Here is a 22,286-nt window from a genome sequence, read left to right on the forward strand (position 1 = left end):
TCAACCAAAATTCATTCAACTTTCATTCCCAATATAATTTTCACCATAACCACAACTAGAATACAACATAAAATTCAACTCATATATGTATACAACATATATACACCCATGGCTACATATATATATACATACCCACTTTGCAAACTTCCTTATTTCCATAATTTCTACTCATTTCCACATACCACAACATAAACAAACCTTCATAACATAAGAAAAAGGAATTGATTCTTACCTTTTTCTACAAACTCCTTCACTTGAACAAGTTGTCAACTTGAAGAAATAAGTGCTCCTTCTTCCAAAACAATTACACCAAGTTGTAAAGGACCCTTAAATTAGTAGGAATACCACAAGAAAATAATTTTTGGAGGAAGATTTTGAGGGTTGAATTTTCTATGGCCAAACCCGAAATGGTCCTTTTTTTTGCTCTTGTTTTGTTTGTTCTTTCTCCTTCTAAGTTTCTTGAATCATCTAAGGGATAATGATCCCTTTATAATTAATTTGCCACATGGAAATTAATTAATTTGGTGGGCTTGGACCAGGTATGGCCGGCCACCCTCTCACCTTGGGCCTAAATTTTTCTTTTCATTTTTTTGGGCCAACTCGGTTGGTCCCGAGTTGGGCCTAGCCCACTGACCTTTCGACCTTAAAACGTTCATATCTCCTTGTACCGACGTCACCTGGGAACCCACGACCTATGGATGGAAAGCTAATTCAATTATCTACAACTTCTATTTCTTGGTAGTTTTCCAAATTCCAAACTTATAATACCGTTTTTGCCCCCCAAAGTCAGGTCATCCGAAAATGTTTTCTTAAAAATATTCGTTTGGAGGGCTTCCACTTTGATTTGGACCAACGGTACTTCATGAGTTGTGTTTAGCTTCACATATGTGATTCATATAGTTTGTCACATGTCCCAAAAAAAATCTTGACGTGTGGGCCCCACCTCAACTTACAATTAATCCGACGTTCAAAAATACGGGATGTAACAGGTTCCTCCACCCCTCCGCAACTATGGTTAGAAAACGTGAGTGCTATGCCCATACATTGAAGAACTTGAAGGAGACTTTGATATTCAGATTATCTATCTTCATGGATAAAATCATGGGGGAATGATCTGAGATATGGGGTTGTTTAAAGTCCACTACTAGATGCCCAAATTGAGCCATCCAATCTGTATTTCCCATAGCTCTATCAAGTCTACTGCATATTCTATCACCTCCCTTCTGCTTATTGGTCCATGTATAGTACTCTCCTCTCCAAGGCACCTCCGACAACGTGAGTTTCTGCACACACATTCCTGGAAGTCATACACCTCAGAATTAGAGACAGGTGCCCCATGTAGTCTGTCTTGAGCACATAGGACTGCATTAAAATCCCCCCCACAATAACCAGGGGGTGGTCATTTGCTGAGAGATTATATTTAGCTGTGTCCATAGTCCTTTCCTTTGCTCTATAGTGTTATAAGCATAGACAATAGTCATACAACAAGTAAATCATGTATGTTTACACAGTAGTTTGACATGTATAAGTTGAGATGATCTTTCCATTAACGTCACCTGGTAAGAAGTGTCATCCCACATTAACCATACCCTGCCATTGTGAGATTGATCATAATTAGTTATACTACTCCATGTGGGAGCCACTTTACTCAAGATTTTTCCTGCTTTACTCTCTTTTACCCTTGTTTCCACTATTCCCGCTAACTTGATTCTTTGTTCTTTCAGGTAAAGGCTCAATTCTTTCTGCTTATAGACTTTGTTGAGCCCCCTAATGTTCCACACGAGCAAACTCATTGGGATATTTGAAATCCTCCCCCTTCACCTGAGGGAAGAAAATTAGCAATCACTTGGTCACTCTCCATTTCCTGTTTCCCAGTAGCTCTGGCAGGCTGTTGTGCTGCACTAATTCCTTGTTGTGCAGGTGAGGTAGTTGACTGCTGAGCCTGTTGGTCACTTTGGTGTAGAATTGGTCTCTTATCTACCCTTGGTTTATCCAATGGAGTATTAATTTGCTCTTTATCCTGTGTATCATGTAGCCCTGCTGATTTAAGAGGACCTTGTTTTTCAGCTTGCTGTTCACCGAACTGCCTTCAAATTGTCCTAGATTTGGTGCCTTTTCCCCCAGCTGCTCCTGTTGAAGACCCTCAGATACTTTTGATATCCAAACTTGTTCAGGTTGCTGTTGACCTCTTCTCCGTCGTCTGGGCCTTGGTCGAGGTGGTTTTGGTTGTTCTTCTGGGGGGCATTGATGTCCTAGTTGTAGACATTTATCACAAAAAGTAGGCCTCCAATCATAGAGAACCTGCTGCTCAAATATCTCACCAGATGGGTCTAATACGTTAATTGACTCCGGAAGAGGTTTGGTGATATTAACTTCCACTAGTATTCTAGCAAATGATATCCTTGTCCTCTTTGAGGTACATTCATCTGTAAATAATGGCACACCCAGGATACTTGCAATTTTTCCCAAGGAATCTGTACTCCAATAGCTCACCGGTAACTTGGGAAATTTAATCCATAGTGGGATCTCATTTAAGAATTCTTCATTGATATCAAAGTGAGGATTCCACATCTTGAGGATGATTGGTTTGTTGTTAATAGAATAAGGACCAGCAGCCAAATTTTTTTTTAAGTCATCCATATCTTGAAATTTTGCCACAAAATATCCTGCCTCATGAAGATACAAATCTGGTATTGCCACTACTGGCCAATTCTGAGCAATATACCTACACATTTGTTTGTGTCCTGGGTTCTCCCCAACTACATACACAACTAATGAACATTTCCATTTTTGTGCTTCGACTTCCACCTCATGTTTATCCAATTTAGCCACAATTTTACCATCAATTACTTCAGGGGTAACATAATTCAACGCCTGTCCATTTTGTGGCACCCGATTACCCGAAAATAGACTTGCCCAAGGCGCAGCAGGTAAAGTATTAGGGTCTACCTGGGGTTGTGTTCTATGCGCCGCCTCTATCCCCGCTGGGGACACCGCCACATTTGTATCGATTGGGAGCACAATTGGTACCGCCACGACACTTGTACTAGCACTCTCCATTGTCGGTACCCCCTTCGAGGCTTGATTCGACCCAGTAGTCTGTTGGGATTCATTTGTTAGTTGCAACCTCTTAGCCACTCCTCGCGATGAATCCAGTTGTGATTTCCCTTTTCCCGGTCCAGTTGTCCCACCATTTGACTCTACAGGTGTAACAATCTCTTGTTTAATCACGGGTGCTGGGGTGTAGTTGTACTGTCTTGAGCAGATTGAGCTACCAATAGTGATGATCGGTACTTTCCGTGGCCTTCCGCGCTTACCTTTGCCTCCTCTCGCCATGATTCCACCGGTCGGCGTAAGTTAGCGTCACCTACGCCGAGAGCATGAGAGAGAGAAGTACACTTTTTCTTTGCTCATTCTTTTTCTTAGAAATTTTTTATAATGCAACTCTTGTTTTTTCTAGACAATTCTATCCCACGGTAACCAGAATTTTAGCCTACTTAGCGGAAATAGCTAGAGTTTTACAAGAGTATAAATATAAACCCGATTATCAAGTGGCTATTTTTGAAATGATAATCAAATTTAAGAAGTATTTTTTTCCCATTCCAACTTTATTTATATTGGGTTCCCTTTTAAATCCTTGTTTAAAAGTGTCTTATACTAAAAATTTGGTTAGTCAAATTTATACATTTTTAGAAATTGAAGAGGGAGTTCAATCATCTTTAGCTGAAGCCGATCTCGCTATTGATGATGAGTTTAGAAGAGTTTTTACTCATTATTCTAGTTTGGAAGAACGTGCTACACCCGTTGCTCCACGCCCTACTACTTCTCAGAGTAGCAAAAAGGGCTTGTCGGGTTTAAAAGTTCTACATTCACAGCCAACTTCTTCTTCTACTGCAAACTTTGATGAATTTAACTTTTATTTGATGCAGCAAAATGTGGATATCAGCCAACTGGATGAGGTGGACGTCTTAGCATGGTGGAAGAAGTACAAGGCAAGCTATCCGGTACTTTCAAGAATGGCTCGAGATATCCTTACGGTTCAAGTATCAACCGTGGCTTCGGAGAGCGCATTTAGCCAAGGAAGACAGCAAATTGGAGACCATAGACATTCATTATCCGGCTTTAGCTTGCAAGTACTAGTGTGCATTCGAGATTGGATTAGATCGGAGCGACGCAACCAAAACTCAGAAGCGGAGGAAGGCGAAGAGGAAGAAATTGAAGATTTGATAGCTAGTGGACCGGACCAAATGGAAGACTTTGAAGATATTTCCATGACCGAATATGATGTGGGGGAAACCAACGAAATGGTTCAAAATTGGTGATTTTATTATTCTACTATTTTTGTACAACTCATGTATTATTTGCAAGTTAAAAAAAATTACAACTTGCAAATAAATGTTATCCAAGAATGAATAAAATATATGGCTCATTGAGCTTTCTTCTATTTACTTGTGTTCATATTTTTACTTTTATTAAGTTAGGAATATACCTAAAATATACTAAGAATATACTTATAAGTATATTAAGTTATATAGTATACTTAAACATATATAAGTATATATAGTACATATAGAAAAAATAGTATATATAGTATATAAGTATATATAGTATATATAGTATATAAGTAAGTATATATAGTATATAGTACATGTATATATACTTATATATAGGTATAACTTAATATATATACTATATATATGTATATATATGTACTATATACTATATATAAGTATATGTAAGTTATACATATATATGTATACGAAAAGCACTATTCTGTATTGCTGACTTGCTGTTAGGCTGTTAGTCAGTAAATATTTAAACTTTAATTATAAAGTTGTATAACATATGTAAATATACCTACAATATACAAATAAATACTATAATATATATATATATATATATAATACAAAAAAAAAAGATTTTAAGCACTCCAAACCGGACCGGTTCCGGTTTGGAGTTTAAAACCGATAAACCGGAATCGGTTAAGCGGTTCCGGTTTTTTAACCGGAACCGGCCGGTTAACTAACCGGTTCCGGTTGGAACCGGTTGCTACCTTTACCTCAAGCTTGCAATATTGATGCTTTAATTTATTCAATAAATCTCATATATATAAGTTATCGGATCGGAATTGTTTCTTTTATAATTTTGTTAGATGTTGGTTCAAGCATTATACTTCAATTAATTATTTTTTTCATCTACTTCAATAGATTCAAAATACACTATTGTATAAGAAGAACAAGAGAAAATGGAGGGAAAAAATCGAAGATTTCACATGGTACTTTTATCAATCTGATTAATTTCATGGCCTATTAGAAGTAGAAGGCGCTCTTCTGTCTGTTACTATTAATTAATATTTAAAAGAATTGGGCAATTGGTTTAATAGGAGCATCCAAATAGGCTTGTTCCGTAAAAGTCTTATAGATTTTTTTACTTCGGAGTTTGAATTCATGACTTCTAATTAAAGGTGGAGAAATCCTATTCATCACCGCAACTCTCAGTAACATTGTAAAAATATTAAATCAATTGGAAATCATATATTGATTCCTTAATTATGTAACTACACATCTAGTAAGTAAATAAAATCAGGCTTAATACACCGTCGATTCTTTAAATTTGCTAGTAAATTTCATTTAGACACTCGAACTACGACTCGTTAGTGTTCCTATTAGACACTTTTAGTTCAAACTTTGGAGAACACTTTTGCGCGTGTTCTCAAGTACACATTATGTATTAACCACTCAAAATATGTCAACTCCTTTAATTATAGGAATTAGCCTCAATAAGGAGTAAAACCTCAAGTCTGCTACAATTGAGGTTGATACATATAATTAAAGGAGATACATATCTTATATGATTAACTTAACTACCTAATAGATGCCTGAGAACGTGCGTAAAAGTTCTTTTCAAAATTTGACTAAAAAATATCTAATAAGAAGACTTTATCAATACCAAGTGTCTATATGAAATTTATTGATAAATTTACAGGGCTATCGAGCAGTTTATTTTATTTACTATAATTTTTTTCAAATATTTTAAATCATTAACAATAATAACTCATTAATTTTTTATGAAATTTTCAGATATATAATTGTTATTTTAACAAAATTTATACTCAAATTCACAATCAAAATTAAAAGTTAGTAGCAATTTTTTTTTCTCTTGAAGAATGAAAAATTCACCAAAACCCCAAGCCCATAGTGTGGCAATAGAAGTGCAGCTATTAGTAGTATAAACCTTATCACCTACTCTATCTATCTTCCTCTCTCAATACCAAATCCCTCTCTTTGTTCTCTCCACAGAGAACTTCTTATCTTATACTTCTATTCTTTTACTGTTAGAGAAGCGGAGTTGTTGTTGTTGTTGTTTTTAACGCCCATGGATTCTGAAAAAGCGCCTCCTGTTGTCTCTTCTCCAGGTTCTTCTTCTTCTCCTCCTATCAACAATTCTTCTTCTTCTCCTGATATTCAAAATGTCTCCAATATTAATCTGGATGAAAACACTGATTCCCAAACTAATAGTAACAATAATAGTGATAGAACAATTGTGAGTGGTCAGCAAGAAAAGCCAGTTCTTGCTGACCCAGATGAGGGAACCCTAGAAAAATCAAGAATAGGTGAACAACAGTTAGATAAGCCTGTTTCTGAGGTTTCTATGAATGAGGGTGTTGAAAAAGATGATAAAGCTGAGGTTTTGGGGGGGAAAGGGAGTGAAGGGGTTATGTTGAATGAGGATTCTGGTGGGGTTGGGAATAGTTTACCTGATTCTACTGATGCCACTGAAACTCCGGGCACGGGAATCGAGGGAAATACTGAAGAATTCGACTCAGTTGACAAGTCGAATGCTTCGATTGACCAGGTGAAAGATAGTGGTGGTGAGGTTGCAGTAGGTACAGAGTTGAAAGAGGGTGAGGTGGGGTCCACTCAAGATGAGGTGAAGGGAACTGTGGATAATGAAAAGATAGAATTGAAAGAGGGTGAGGATAGGTCTGCTAAGGAGGAGGTGAAGGAAACTGTTGTGGAGAGTGAAAAGAATGAAACTTCAACGGTGGAGGAAACAGTTGCTTCATCTAATTTGAAGGAGGCTGAGGAACCTACCTCGGTCGTTGAGGAGAGTCCTATTGCTTCCTCTAATTTGAAGGAGGCTCAGGAACCTACCCCGGTCGTTGAGGAGAGTGCTATTGCTTCCTCTAATCTGAAGGAGGCTGAGGAGCCTACCTCGGTCACTGAAGAGAGTGCTATTGCTTCGTCAGATTTGAAGGAGGCCAAGGAACCTACTTCGGTCACTGAAGAAAGTGCTGTTGCTTCATCTGATGTGAAGGAGGCCGAGGAACCTACCCCGGTCATTGAAGAGAGTGCTACTGCTTCATCTGATGTGAAGGAGGCTGAGGAACCTACCCTGGTCATTGAAGAGAGTGCTATTGCTTCATCTGATGTGAAGGAGGGCGGGGAACCTACCTCAGTTGTTGAAGAGAGTGCTATACCTAGTGATGATGCCGAAAAACCCAATAAGACGGTAGTTGAACCGTCAGAGTCTTTGTTGGTTGATGATGCAGATGGTGAGAAATTTACTTCGGAAGGAGATGCAGTTGTGGATGCTATTGAAGGCGACGTCGCAGGGCCTGGGGTTGCTGTTGTTGGAGATGCAGAAGAGAGCAAGAAAGTGGAAGAACCTGTTCAAAGTACTACTGATGAGAATGCAACTTCAGTAAAGGATGTTGGTGAGACCACACAACTTATTGAAGAAGCGGCTAATATGACTGTTGATGAAGAAGCAGATATACAAAACTCTAAGCCTGCGGTGGATGATAATGTTGCAGCTGCAGAATCAAAGCCTGTGACAGATAACATTGTTGATGCTGGAAGTGATGGAAAACTAGATTCTGGAGACGTCAAGACTGGTGATGTGGTAGCTGCTCCCGAGGAAATCAAAGAAGCAGTTCCTGATGCTGGTAGTAAAAAGCTGGATGTGAAGGATGCTGAAGTGGAACCTCAGCAGGCAGTGTCCAAAACTATTTATGCCAATGGTGACCATTCTGGAGAAAGCATTGAGGGAGATGTAGTGGAAGCTGAAGTCTCTGGTCAATCATCTGCCATATCAAGGGCAATCACTGGCTCAGAGCAAGATGGAAAAGCTAAAGATCAAATAGATGAAGAAGCTTACCATGAAGGAGGCGCTATTTTAGATGAAGAGACGGATGGTATGGTTTTTGGAAGCTCTGAAGCTGCCAGAAAGTTTATTGAGGAACTGGAAAGGGAATCTGGTGGTGGCTCCTTTGCTGGTGCTGAGGCTTCGCAGGAAATGGATGGTCAGATTGTCACTGACTCAGAGGAGGAGGTTGATACTGATGAAGAAGGAGATGGGAAGGAGTTGTTCGATTCAGCTGCCTTAGCTGCCCTTTTAAAAGCAGCAACAGGTGGTGATTCTGATGGTGGCAGCATCACAATCTCGTCTCAAGATGGATCAAGACTCTTCTCTGTTGAACGTCCTGCTGGTCTTGGTTCATCACTTCGGTCACTGAGACCAGCTCCCCGACCAAACCAACCCAATCTTTTTAATCCATCTAGTCTTCAGAATAGTGGAGAATCTGAGAACAACTTGAGTGAAGAAGAGAAGAAGAAACTGGAGAAACTACAGCAGATTAGGGTCAAGTTTCTGAGGCTTATTCACAGGTTGGGGCTTTCTTCTGATGAATCCATAGCTGCACAAGTTTTGTACCGGATGGCACTTATTGCACGAAGGCAAAACAGTCCACTTTTTAACATGGAGGCTGCCAAGATGACGGCTCTCCAGCTTGAAGCAGAGGGGAAAGATGATTTGGACTTCTCTGTGAATATCCTGGTTATTGGAAAATCTGGGGTGGGTAAGAGTGCTACCATAAACTCAATCTTTGGAGAGGAAAAAACATCAATTGATGCCTTTGGACCTTCTACCACCAGTGTGAAAGAGATTAGTGGTGTTGTAGATGGTGTTAAGATTCGGGTATTTGATACACCTGGTCTCAAATCCTCTGTGATGGAACAGGGTTTCAATCGCAATGTCTTGTCTTCAGTAAAGAAGTTTACTAAGAAGAATCCCCCTGATATTTTCCTCTATGTTGATCGGCTAGATGCCCAAACTAGAGATCTCAATGATCTTCCTATGCTGAAGACTATCACAAGTTGTCTTGGCCCTTCAATATGGCGAAGTGCGATAGTCACCCTCACACATGGAGCTTCTGCACCTCCAGATGGACCTTCTGGATCCCCTTTAAGTTTTGATGTGTTTGTGACTCAAAGATCTCATATTGTTCAGCAGTCTATCGGGCAAGCAGTAGGCGATTTACGAATGATGAGTCCAAGTTTGATGAATCCTGTCTCTCTGGTAGAAAATCATCCATCTTGTAGGAAGAATAGGGAAGGACAGAAGATACTACCTAATGGCCAGAGCTGGAGGCCTCAATTACTGCTATTAAGCTACTCAATGAAGATATTATCTGAAGCAAATGCACTTTCGAAGCCTGAAGATCCATTCGATCACCGTAAGCTCTTTGGTTTCCGCACACGCTCACCACCTCTTCCCTACATGCTTTCCTCAATGTTGCAGTCACGCGCGCATCCAAAGCTTTCTGCTGAGCAAGGTGGTGATAATGGTGATTCAGACATCGATTTGGATGATTTGTCTGACTCTGACCAAGAAGAAGAAGATGAGTACGACCAGCTTCCTCCCTTTAAGCCTCTTCGGAAGGCTCAGCTTGCTAAGCTCAGCAAAGAACAGAGGAAGGCATATTTTGAGGAGTATGATTATAGGGTCAAGCTCCTTCAGAAGAAACAGGTTAGAGAAGAGTTAAGAAGAATGAAAGAAATGAAAAGTAATAAGGGAAAAGAGGCGGCAATCGAGTATGGTTATGCAGAGGAAGAAGCTGATGGAGGCGCAGCAGCTCCTGTAGCAGTTCCCCTACCGGACATGGTCCTCCCACCTTCTTTTGACAGCGATAATCCCGCTTACAGGTACCGCTTTTTGGAGCCCACATCGCAGTTCCTTGCAAGGCCTGTTCTGGACACGCATGGTTGGGATCATGATTGTGGCTATGATGGTGTTAATGTGGAACAGAGTTTAGCCATTGCAACTCGTTTCCCTGCTGCAGTTACTGTGCAAGTCACCAAAGATAAGAAGGATTTCAGTATCAATTTGGACTCTTCTGTTTCTGCTAAGCACGGAGATAATGGATCAACCATGGCTGGATTTGATATTCAAAGCATCGGAAAACAACTCGCCTATATTGTCCGAGGAGAAACCAAATTCAAAAACTTGAAGAAGAACAAGACTGCTGCCGGAATTTCTGTTACCTTTTTGGGTGAAAATGTGGTTACTGGACTTAAAGTTGAAGATCAAATCATCTTAGGCAAGCAATACGTTCTAGTTGGCAGCGCTGGCACTGTTCGATCTCAGAGTGACACGGCTTATGGTGCGAACTTTGAAGTGCAGAGGAGGGAGGCAGATTTTCCCATTGGTCAGGTGCAATCTACGTTGTCTTTGTCTGTTATAAAGTGGAGAGGTGATTTGGCTCTAGGGTTCAACAGTATGGCGCAATTCGCAGTGGGACGTAATTCGAAGGTAGCTGTTCGAGCAGGTATCAATAACAAGATGAGTGGGCAAGTAACTGTGAGAACAAGCAGTTCAGACCAGCTGTCTCTTGCACTTACTGCTATTATTCCAACTGCAATTGCTATCTACAGGAAGCTTTGGCCTGATGCTGGCGAGAAGTACTCAATTTACTAAATTTCATTTTCATATCAGCATTGCATTTTTGGTTCATTAGACTTTATGATGGCATGTTATCTTGTCATTTTATTGAATAATGCTTTATGTTATTTTCCCTTCTATCTAGGATTGAATGTACTTTTTGCCAGATGAAATCAAGAGGTTGTTGTTGCTTAAATGCTTAGTGCAATATATTGAACAACTGTTTGAATTTTTTTCTTGGTTCAGTGTATGGAAGGTTCAACCAAAGCTTTCAAAATGTTAGTATCATTTAATGTACTTTTATTCAAACACATCGTACAAAGAGGGTCCACAGAGAAATGACAAAGAGCTTCCTTGATTCTTTTGATATTTATTGTTCATAAGATGATATTAATTGAACCAATTGACACTTTTTGAGTGGTCACATTACAAGGTCCGATGTTTCAGGAGAACTTGGTTAGGTCTGCCATCCTTGTCACATACTAAAGTCCTGCAGATTTATGACTTATTCTTGGGAGAGGATATGTTAAATGGATTGTGTCATAGAAGCATATGTTTTAAAAATTTCCGTTACCGAGTCTGCAAATTCAATTTTTTGGGTTTTTGGAACGAGTGTTTGTTTGGCCTGTTTATTTCTAAAAGAAAAGATTTGAAAAGCTAAGTTGATTTTCTTTTTTTTGGGTGCAAAAAAGTCCAAACAAGAAGAATATCACTAAGGAAGCAGCTAATGAGTTGATCTGCCCTACTCTTACATGACTATTTTGCTTACCAGAACTGTTTTCTAATTGGGCTCGACTCTTGAGATGCATAAGAGCTAAAGATGTCTATGAGATTTATTTGACTCCTTGCTCTATGACATTTTTGGCCATGGCTGACTTTCTGTTTTGTGTTTGGACATAATGACAATTTATTTATTCATTTCTCAAAAGGTGTTTATGGTGTGTTACATAAAGGACAAGGAGGTAGGAGAAAAGGTTAACTGGTCGACCTTTTTCTGCTTTTATAAAGCATGAACTTTGGAAAGCATTTAGAACCATGTACAAACTATTGCAAAAATGTTTAGATTTCCCTTTTCCTTTCAAATAGAAGCGTGCAAAAAATAGGACTTAAGTAATATGTTTTACATTATCAGTTTATTTTAACACGTTATAATAGGTTTTTATCACTTTTACCAAGTAATTAAGTAGTGCTTATCGTGAGATGTATTTGCAGTTAATCTTATAAGTGGCTGGATTGTGTAAAAAGTTTTATATCATTAAAGCATGAAACTTAAAACTCACAAAAAATAACTTTTCTTTTACCTTGCTCTACTAACAACAACAACCCAATGAAATCCCACAACGTGGGGTCTGGGGAGGGTAGAGTGTACGCAGACCTTACTCCTACCAAGGTAGGATGGCTGTTTCCGAGAGACCCTCGACTCAATAAAAACATAAAAAGAGGTCAGATACGGCTAAGAGATTCAAAGCGATATGGAAATGAAGTAACGCAAGCGACACAGATAACATAGAATAATCAAAGCACAGGAAATAACAGATAATAGCATAATAGCATAAATTAGAGCACAAGAAATTATACTACGATAATGCGACTATTAATAAGGCAGGGTAATGAGACTATCTACTAGCCTTCTACCCTAATATGGGTCCTCCAAACCCTCCTATCTAAGGTCATGTCCTCGGTAAGCTGTAACTGCGCCATGTCGTGTCTAATTACCTCTCCCCAATACTTCTTTGGCCTACCCCTACCTCGTCTGAAACCATCCATGGCCAACCTCTCACACCTCCGCACTGGGGCATCCGTGTCTCTCCTTTTCACATGCCCAAACCATCTCAATCTCGCTTCTCGCATCTTGTCTTCCACCGAGGCCACTCCCACCTTGTCCCGAATATCCTCATTCCTAATCCTGTCACTCCTGGTGTGGCCACACATCCATCTCAACATTCTCATCTCAGCAACTTTCATCTTTTGAACGTGAGAAACCTTAACTGGCCAACACTCCGCCCCATACAACATAGTCGGTCTAACCACCACTTTGTAGAACTTTCCCTTAAGTTGTGGTGGCACCTTCTTGTCACATAACACTCCGGAAGCAAGCCTCCATTTCATCCACCCTGCCCCAATACGATGTGTGACATCATCGTCAATCTCCCCGCTGCCTTGCATAATAGACCCAAGATACTTGAAACTACTTTTCTTCTGGATGACTTGGGTACCAAGCCTCACTTCCAAGCCGGCCTCCTGAGGTGCTTCACTAAACTTACACTCTAAGTACTTTGTCTTGGTCCTACTCAGCTTAAACCCTTTAGACTCCAGAGTTTGTCTCCAATCCTCCAGCTTAGCGTTAACTCCGCTACGAGTCTCATCGATCAGGACTATGTCATCCGCGAAAAGCATACACCATGGCACCTCACCTTGAATTTGCCGCGTCAATCCATCCATCACCAAGGCAAATAAGAACGGACTAAGAGCTGATCCTTGATGCAACCCCATCACAACTGGAAAGTGCTCTGAGTCTCCTCCTACTGTCCTTACCCTGGTTTTGGCTCCCTCATACATGTCCTTGATCACCCTAATGTACGCCACAGGTACACCTTTAGCCTCCAAGCATCTCCATAGGATTTCTCTTGGGACTTTGTCGTAAGCCTTTTCTAGGTCAATGAATACCATGTGTAAGTCCCTTTTCCTCTCCCTATACTGCTCCACCAGTCTCCTCACAAGATGGATGGCTTCTGTAGTTGAGCGTCCCGGCATGAATCCGAACTGATTCTCTGAAATAGACACGCCTTTCCTCACCCTCATCTCCACCACCCTTTCCCACACCTTGCTCTACTATAAGAGAAAAATTGACAACTTTCTAGATATTCACACAAGCAATTAATCATTTTCTAGTAGTAGATAGCATTAGCTATTTGGATATTTTACGCAAAATGGGAGAAACAACTAACCACCATGATAGTCATTTTTATGTTCTTGCTGCTTCTTCATACACTTGCTCCTACTACATGAAAATTTATGTTTATTCTTCACTACTTATAAAGATAGCAACTAACTCTCTGTGTTACTTTATTTTATCAAACTTATGCCAAACCAAACATTTCCTCAACATTCAGCAGGGAGAATTGGTTTTTTGGCTCTTTACCAACTTATTTTAGTTTTATGACCAGAGATTTTTATTTTTTATATATAAGATATCTGAAAAAAAAACACATAAGAGATTTGAAAAAGACATTTTCTTCTATTCAAATTGTAAGAGAGCAAAAAATCTCTTTTCCTCAGCATTTAAAGGTAACAGACGAAAAGCATTTTATGTTCGTACCAGGATTGTCTATTTACTGAACTGGTCCCTTTGATCATTTACTATTTATGCAGTCTATAAGTCGGCAAAATTCAGTGTTAAATCTCATGAGAGTAATGTCTCGATAGATGTTCAACCCGTGACACTTTAATCCCTTGGAATGTTTGCTATATACACCCTAAAACCTCTTTATTCTTATATATTTCGTTCTAAATATTGATTAAAAACTTGATATACTATGGGTTCCGGAATCTAAAATTACGTGACTTAGAATATTAATAAATAATATACTTTGTAAAACCCCAAAACGTAAATTATGGAGCTTGCCCATGTCTCCTAGCTTAATAAACAGAGGAAATACAGTACAATATTAAGGACTTTAAGACAAATGACTTGTGATATAAAGATGAACAATTTCAACCGACAACAAAATCCAAGTTATTAACCCCCTGCGGCCCATTAAGCCCAATGGGCCCATCCCCAATGACAATTGAAGTTTTGGCACGAATGGTAATTACAGAAACAATAGCTATGGTTGATAATTAGCTACCAAACTATAGTAGTTTCTGAAATTTCCTCAATGCAACATGGTCATTGCGCCGAGGCAACAGTACCGTCAATCGCGGAAACAGAATGCCCGTTCTCAGAGGCGGGGGTGCCTTCAAACACCTTCGCGATCCTCTCGATAGGAATAAACGGAAAATAATACGCCGCCAGGTAGCCGTTTTCGGACGCGTAAGTCACAGCTTGATTGTATTTTTCGCTCCAATAAGCAGCCGTGGGCACCAAAATCTGAGCCACTTGAGGGAACAAAGGAAGCCTGTTTAGAGATCGCCATGCTGAAACCGCGTTCTTCTCAGCAACTGGCTTGTATTTTGTGTATAGTTCCTTGGCTGTGGGTTCGTACTTTGTGTAGAGCGATTTGGCTATGTTACTAGCTGTGTCCACTAAGCCATCGTGCTGTACCTCGCTGGCGAGATCTCGAGCTATTTCTGGTGCCTTGTGAGCTATTACCAGAGCTTGGCTTGATGCTTGCTTTAGTAGAGAAGGCACATGGCGATCAACTTCTGTCATCAACTCTATAACCTGCATGTTCAAACCTTTCAAATCCTTGCCACTGAGTTCATTGCTTATGCATTCAGAATTTAATATTTATTAGTGCATTCTAGTGAAATTTCCCGTTTATATTAGAGTTGATGGTAAAAAACACACCTAAACCATCACGTTTCGTGAGTTTTACACCCCAATTATCTGTTCTCTTTTCCTAGCTGAACTATCACCATCTATGTATTAAAACACACCTCAAAGCTGATTAAGCCAACTTTCAGTAGTTTCCTTTTCCTACTTGAAAACTCAACTAGGTATGTTTTGTTTACATAGATGGTAATAGTTCATATAGGAAAAGGGAACAATTGATAATTGGGGTGTGAAACTCGCAAATAAATGATAGTTTAGTTTTGTTTTTGACCATTATCTCTTAGATTAATGCTCAGTCTCAACATCAATTTGTAAGGTGCATTCGCCTCTGCATATATTCATCCAATAGAGATAGATCTAAGATTTCAAGACATTGGAGAAAACAATTTCTAAATGCCAATAAGCTAATACATACATTTCTTATGGTATGGACAGTATGAGTAAAATTCATTTATCAATTGGTGCTTGGAAAAGAATGTGAACCTTTAGGTCGATGAACTTGAGGAGATCGAAAGGGACGTCGTGGAACTTCTCATAAACCGGTCCGATGACGGTTTTAACAGTGGCTTCTACGGCCTGGACACCAGGTTTCAACGGGCCGGAATTCCCTTTGCCGTATTCGTACAAAGTTGAGAAGCAAACAATCACATAGATCGCTGCAACTTGAACGAAATCTAGATACTTGAGTTTCTTCTCATCTTCTGCTACCTTCAATTACAAACAATTACGTATATATAAAGTTAAAAAAGTAAACTTCTGAATCTCACTTATAGGCTGAGTTTGACATGATAAAACATATCTCCTTTTAAGAAACAAACTTACCGGGAAAAAGGAAATTAAAATCGACAAAGTATACTACTCTACATAGCTCTGTTGTTAGAGCATCGCCTTTGTTCATAAGGATTCATGTAGGACATGTGTTTGCGAAAATGGAATCTGGCCTTAACTCAAGCTAACCATAAGATAAAGATTGCCAAGCACCAGGCAATAACTCATTCCCTGGTAATTTAACACCTCAAAATAAAGACAATAACCTTATTCCTTTAATCAATATGGGGTAATTGAACACCTTACATCTAAATATATGGAGTAGTGACGGAGGCGGGATTTTTGCAACGGGATTTAAAAGAAAGATTATAAGTACTGAAAGTTAAAAAAAATGAGAAACTGTGTCCTCTAAGAGAATTTGAACCCCGATTTGAACTTGAAAGCTCAAGGTAAATTTTGAATCTCTGAGCCAACTTCTATATATGTACATAAAAAAAAAAAAAAAAAAAAACTTATATATACCGTATAACTTTTTGCCGAGGTAAACACCCTCACCCCTCCTAGATCTACCCCTGCCTTTGTCGCTAAGCTGGGCTTTCGGCTTGTGTCAAGGGGTTTCAACATTATATATATATATATATATATAAAATACAAATTTGACCCTAGGACACAGTGTAATGCCTAGATCCGCCAATGATACGAAGCGTGGACAATATAACATGAGCGATTCAGCACACACTAAAACAGTGTTTAACACCCTTGTCCAGTCAAATGCTACACCTCAACGTATTTGGCAGAAAAACCAGTTAATAGAGATGAAGTTGATTCTAATATCATGATAATAAGAATTAAGAAGGCATTAATACTAGTACCAATTAGAGAAAACAGAAAAACTAGAACTAGAAGTATGTTAGGCATAGTGTACTTACTGAATCAGTAGGTGGCTTAACATCTGCCTCGGCCATGGTGCAGAAAATGAGAATGAGAGTGACAAAGAGAAGTAACCCCTTTTTATGGAATTGGTACAAGGGAAGCTTCGAAAAGGGAGGTAGTTAGCAAGACCCTTTTTATAGCGGAGCCGGCACATAATAATCGTGTGCGGAGAACTCGATCAAAATTTACCTTATGGAAACATCCTAGGGTAGTAGGGTTGAGGATGTTTTACTTTTTTTTTTTATTTTTTTATTGTGGTGTTTGTGCGTATTTTGACTAATTTTAGGGATAACTTTATTTACTAAGGGCTCGTTTGGCAGTCGATTAGAGTTATGCATGTATTGGTAATGCAGTGGTTAGTTATAAGAGAATTTATGTACTATTTTATGCAGGATTTAGTTATTTATGTATTAGTTATTCTATCTTTTATCATTCATAAAACAATACATGGGTTTCCTCATAACTCTGCATGTATTAGTTACGTAGGTTTCTAAACTGCAAATCAAACATTGTAATATTATATATTAATAACTTATCTCCTAATAAACTACCGAATGTGATATTAATTATGTAGAATTTAATACATGAATAATTTGTCTCCTAACTAGCTACCAAACGACCCATAAGATTTGAATAGATAGAAGAAAAAAATCCTTAACTATTTTCGGCTTCATTTTTTTTTTAAACGTAAAACTTCATTATTCTCCACTTTATTATTATTAATATAAGTCACACCTTTGGGTGCATGTCACTTTTTCAGTAAGTACGTTATTCTCACGTGATTAGATAGCTGTTCCAACATCTTGACGGTGTCACGCATATTCCCTGTTCATTTTAAATTTTTTATTTACCAATTGAAAATATTTAAAATTAACAGGATCGGATTCGGGGTACTAACTTTTAGTAAGATTCAGTTTAGCTTCTTAAGATTTATAACGAGTAAAAGGTCAAAAACACACCTAAACTATCACGTTTTTTTTTGTGTTTCATATCTGAACTATCCGAAGTGAGTAAAATACACCTAAACTATCGCTATACAGTTAGCAAAACACACATGGACGCTGACTAAATTAAATGTTTGACCTCACTCACCTAAAAGCGCGTGAAGCAAAATTTTATCAAAATATTTTGGTCCATTTGGCATAGGCAACAGCTATATTTTGCTGACTCATTATTATTTTTATTTTTTAAAATTTTTCAATTAATTCTTTAAAACCCTAAGCTCTCCCCTTTCTTCTTCGTCATTTCTCAACCATTTTTCTTCATTTCTTCTTCTCTTGTGCAGATTTTTTTCATTTATTTCTTCTTCATTATATTTAAAACCCTAAATTTTTATACAAAATCCCCAATATTTTGTGACATGAAGAACCCTAACTTTTTTTTTAAAGAAAATCAGCAACTAATATGGAATCCATGATGAAATTGAAGCTTAATGGGGGAAAGCAAGACACCATCCACAGCAGAGATGAGACCAATGTCGGAGAAGAAGAGAATATCCGGTGTGAATTTTACAAATTTTTTACAATGACCGGTGATTTCTAATTTTACCCATACATATTACCCCTTTAACTTTAAACCTTTTATTTATCCATGTGGAATAAACTTCTGCCACAGTGGAATTATTTATCCACGTGCAGTGCCACATGGCACTATTTTTAAACAAAAAGAGAGAGTGTAGTACACACACCATAGTATATAAGTCCATGTGTGTTTTGCTAAATGTATAGTGATAGTTTAGGTCTGTTTTGCTCACTTTGGATAGTTCAGGTATGAAACACAAAAAAACGTGATAGTTTAGGTATGTTTTTGACCCTTTACTCGATTTATAATTGATTCCATTTGCTATAATTTTTTAAACCAAAGTTCTATTCTATTTGTAGTATCACTTCTCGAGTTTAAATGGCTAGGCAACTAAATTCTGTTTGTAGCCCAAAGTTTATATATGTTGTCAATTGTACCCGAGTTCGTCTCATTTATTTCTAATGATTTTGATGGTACAATGCACATGGATTCTTTGGGTTGAGGTTTTGTTTTATATATTTTTATATTGTTAACAGGGAATTAAGCAAAAGTAAATTAATTAGGCAGCAATACTAAGAGGGAATCACTGGAACTCAACTTGTGAATTGGTCTTTCAATCTCTTGGCACAACTAAGTTTGAAGACTTCACTTTCTAATCGTATTGAGAATTTGTATTAAAGTTAAATGAAAGATGATTCGATACGCACAGAGCGAACTTGTTGAGACAATAGTCTAATGAAAATATATATATTGAAGCGGCATATTGGGAGTAACCGAGTAAGATGATAGATGGAGTACCTTTTTTTTTTTTTTTTTTAAATGTGATTGCAATTTTGTTTTTTGGGTCTTGATTTATACTTTCATTTTTATTTGTACACTATATTAAAAATAAATTTTCACTTTACATGTTCATTTTAGCATATCAAGAGAAAGACAATTATTTTTTCATGTTTACGCTTAACATTAACTACGAGTATTGTTTTCCAATTCTTTTTTTTTGAAATGATAATAGTTATAGTATTATTATAAAATATACATTTCATTTATTATTTTTTCTTAAAGAAAATGCAAAATTCATTACTGACAAGTAAAAGTGAATGAATAGAGTATAACGTTAACGTATGATATGAAATATAAAATTCTACATAATAGTCAATTATGTACGATCCCCAATTTGCTGATTATTACTTGTCGTACAAATAAACCTGCATTACAAGTTGTAACTGTAACCAACCAAACCACAATTACAATGAATGGAGTAGTCTAGGATCGGAGTATATATATAAAATCATCAGTGCATGGCTATCAGTCCCACTACCTCACTGATTGATGAACAAGTTGGACAATGGCTATAATATTTATAATGCCACGGCACGGTAATCGAGATTGGTGTATATATGCCCCACTGGCTCACCATCTCCTTATACTTACTGTAATCTCCTTCCGATCTTTTCCATCGGTTCAAAAATACACTCCTTCTAGAGGGTTATGGGTTCATTTTGATCGTTTCCTACTGTGACTTGCTGATAGGATAGCGATAAGATTCTTTCTTTGACTGACTACATCAATGCTAAATTTATCAATAAATTTCATTTAGAGATACAAACTATTGGTGAACATACCACAAATTATAATAAATTACAGTTGAAAAAACAAAATAAAAAACGAAGAACAAAGTAATAACTATTCTTCAGGCTGAGACACGGATATTTCGCTCTCTTTAACAAGATTCAAGCCCATTATAACTTTGATTTGTCCCTTTCAGGATACAACAGCCTGTAAGAACACCTTCCTTCAACATAAAAAATTACTCTCTTTTTGTAGTGAATTAGTTGAGACTTACTCTCAACTCTCTCTTTCGCTATACTAACCTCACTTTACAACATAGTTCTCAAACAACAACACAATATTTCTTTCAGATTTTTCTCTACACACCACAAAGTAAGGATGACTAAATATTTATAGTTAGAAATATCATCTTTGAATTGAATAGAATATGAATGAGTTAGTAAAGTAGGTAGATAATGGAGAATTATGATTTAGAGGTTACGAGACCAAATGAATGAATATGGGTGATTAATGATAGCAGGTTACAAACAAAATAATGGTCATATTATTACCACTAACAGATGTGGTCAAAGCCAAACTTAAGACCCCATTCCACATTCTGCCTCTGGGCGTGGGGAATGAAAAGGCAGCAAACAAATGTATTATTTTATTATTAAAATGCTCCAAAATATGATACACAAACTACCATTTATTTCGATTAAGATTATGTGTAGATTAATACTTTTTCAGAATGAGTCGGAAGTGTTTAATAAGAATACTATACCATGCGTTCATGTGCTCGATTAATTGGATATTTCATAGTTCGAGTGTCTAAATAAAATTACTGAAAAATTTAAGAGGCGGTTCACGTATTGATCAGCCTTTTTTATTTGGTTGTGTAGACATCGAAATTTTGATTGAATTAACCCATACAAAATTTGAATTAGGTTCTAAGCTCATGTTGACCAAGTCAAATTTTGGTTAATAAAGTCGGATTAATTATTTAAGTCAGAATTACATGACTTGAATGAAATTCAATTTTTCTTTTTGCGCGGATTGCCCTTCATTTGGGGTGGTCTTTAATTTTTGTCCTTCGCCTAATACCCTGAGGTTCTGGATTCGAACCTCAGCTGATTAAAACAAAAAAAGAATTTTCGCAAGGCAGATGTTTGGATTCGCAAGACAGAGTTTTGAGGTAGAATTTTACCTTCAGGCCAAAACTCTGCCTATGCAAAATTCTGTCTTGCGAATCCAAACTCTGCCTTGCGATTTTTTTTTTTTTTTAAATTTGACTGAGCGGGGTTCGAAACCGAAATCAAGGGATTTTTAGCGAAGCGCAAAAATTAAAGACCACCAATTTGAGGGACAAAAATTAAAGAGCACCCCAGCGAAGGACAATCCTGCAAATTGCCCAATCCAAATTACATCTGGGTTAGTCCATTAAGTTGGGCCTCTACAAAACGAGCCCAACCCACATCTTTCTAGCCCATGGTCCGCTAGAATTACTTGGAGGCCAAAATACCTCCAAGCTATAGCTTACACTTATAAGGGGTCACATATCCCATTTTAAACACATCTTGAAAGTTGCATAGCATCTTGACTAGAGGCAAAAGAGAGCAACGACATCCATATTAGTCTTCTCCAAAGGTCTTCAACAAGGAGTGTTCGAGAGACGTCTTCCCTCAAGAACAATCCATAGTGCTGCTCAAAGTTCTTCAAAGTTTCAACACATCAACAAAAGTTCATCCTTCATTCGAGAAATACGCTACATTGACCCTCGAATCAAGGGATACATCCAGAGTCGTACTCACAAAATAATCAATAAAATAATTTTTCTCACATTTGTTTTATTATTGCAATTATTTATTTTGTGCTAGCAAAATTTATTGCGAACAAGTTGTCTTATCTTGTGCACAACTTTCACTTTTATTTTTCCACCCGTGTCAAATCGGTACTTCCATTGAAGTTAAATTTCAATTGATTCAAATTCACGGTGCGCAACACTCATTTAATAAGAAATTTCTCCCTAATAAAAATTTTTTCATACATGAAATTCGAACTTGAAATCTCTAACTAAAGGTGGAGGTACCTTATTCATGCCCCTACTATCGCCGTTGGTGAAGGGTGCACAACTTTCACGTTGAACACCTGAGTTCTCCATTTGCTAGTAAAAGAGTTCTTTAGTTCTATCGATTGGTAAAAATATTGTCATCGATAGGTTACTAACAAGACTAGTCTAAATTTGTAACTGTTTTCAATTATATTACATAAAACTAATTTTCGCCAATTGTTTTTTCTT

The 22,286-nt window shown here is 37.7% G+C and overlaps 2 protein-coding genes across 2 annotated transcripts; one reads left to right on the plus strand and one right to left on the minus strand.

The window, feature by feature from the left end:
• Positions 1-6,198: 6,198 nt before the first annotated feature.
• LOC132608951 (translocase of chloroplast 159, chloroplastic) lies at positions 6,199-10,955 on the plus strand. Its single transcript, XM_060322770.1, has one exon. It carries the CDS (start codon positions 6,376-6,378, stop codon positions 10,756-10,758), a length of 4,383 nt encoding a protein of 1,460 aa, XP_060178753.1. The 5' UTR covers positions 6,199-6,375; the 3' UTR covers positions 10,759-10,955.
• Positions 10,956-14,311: 3,356 nt separating this feature from the next.
• Positions 14,312-17,071, minus strand: LOC132610792 (stress-related protein). The gene is made up of 3 exons (XM_060325191.1): positions 16,915-17,071; positions 15,701-15,925; positions 14,312-15,106 (listed from the first exon to the last, which is right to left on the minus strand). Exons 1-3 carry the CDS (start codon positions 16,948-16,950, stop codon positions 14,612-14,614), a joined length of 756 nt encoding a protein of 251 aa, XP_060181174.1. The 5' UTR covers positions 16,951-17,071; the 3' UTR covers positions 14,312-14,611.
• Between the last annotated feature and the right edge of the window lie 5,215 nt (positions 17,072-22,286).

This window comes from Lycium barbarum, chromosome 9 (genome assembly GCF_019175385.1).
Source record: "Lycium barbarum isolate Lr01 chromosome 9, ASM1917538v2, whole genome shotgun sequence".
Taxonomy (NCBI): domain Eukaryota; kingdom Viridiplantae; phylum Streptophyta; class Magnoliopsida; order Solanales; family Solanaceae; genus Lycium; species Lycium barbarum.

Coding starts and splice junctions, on each gene's coding strand:
- LOC132608951 (XM_060322770.1), top strand. CDS start 6,376: ATGGATTCTGAAAAAGCGCCTCCTGTTGTCTCTTCTCCAGGTTCTTCT.
- LOC132610792 (XM_060325191.1), bottom strand. CDS start 16,950: ATGGCCGAGGCAGATGTTAAGCCACCTACTGATTCA. Junction 15,926..16,914: donor TTAAGCCACCTACTGATTCA/GTAAGTACACTA, acceptor TTGTAATTGAAG/GTAGCAGAAGATGAGAAGAA. Junction 15,107..15,700: donor TCAAGTTCATCGACCTAAAG/GTTCACATTCTT, acceptor TTGAACATGCAG/GTTATAGAGTTGATGACAGA.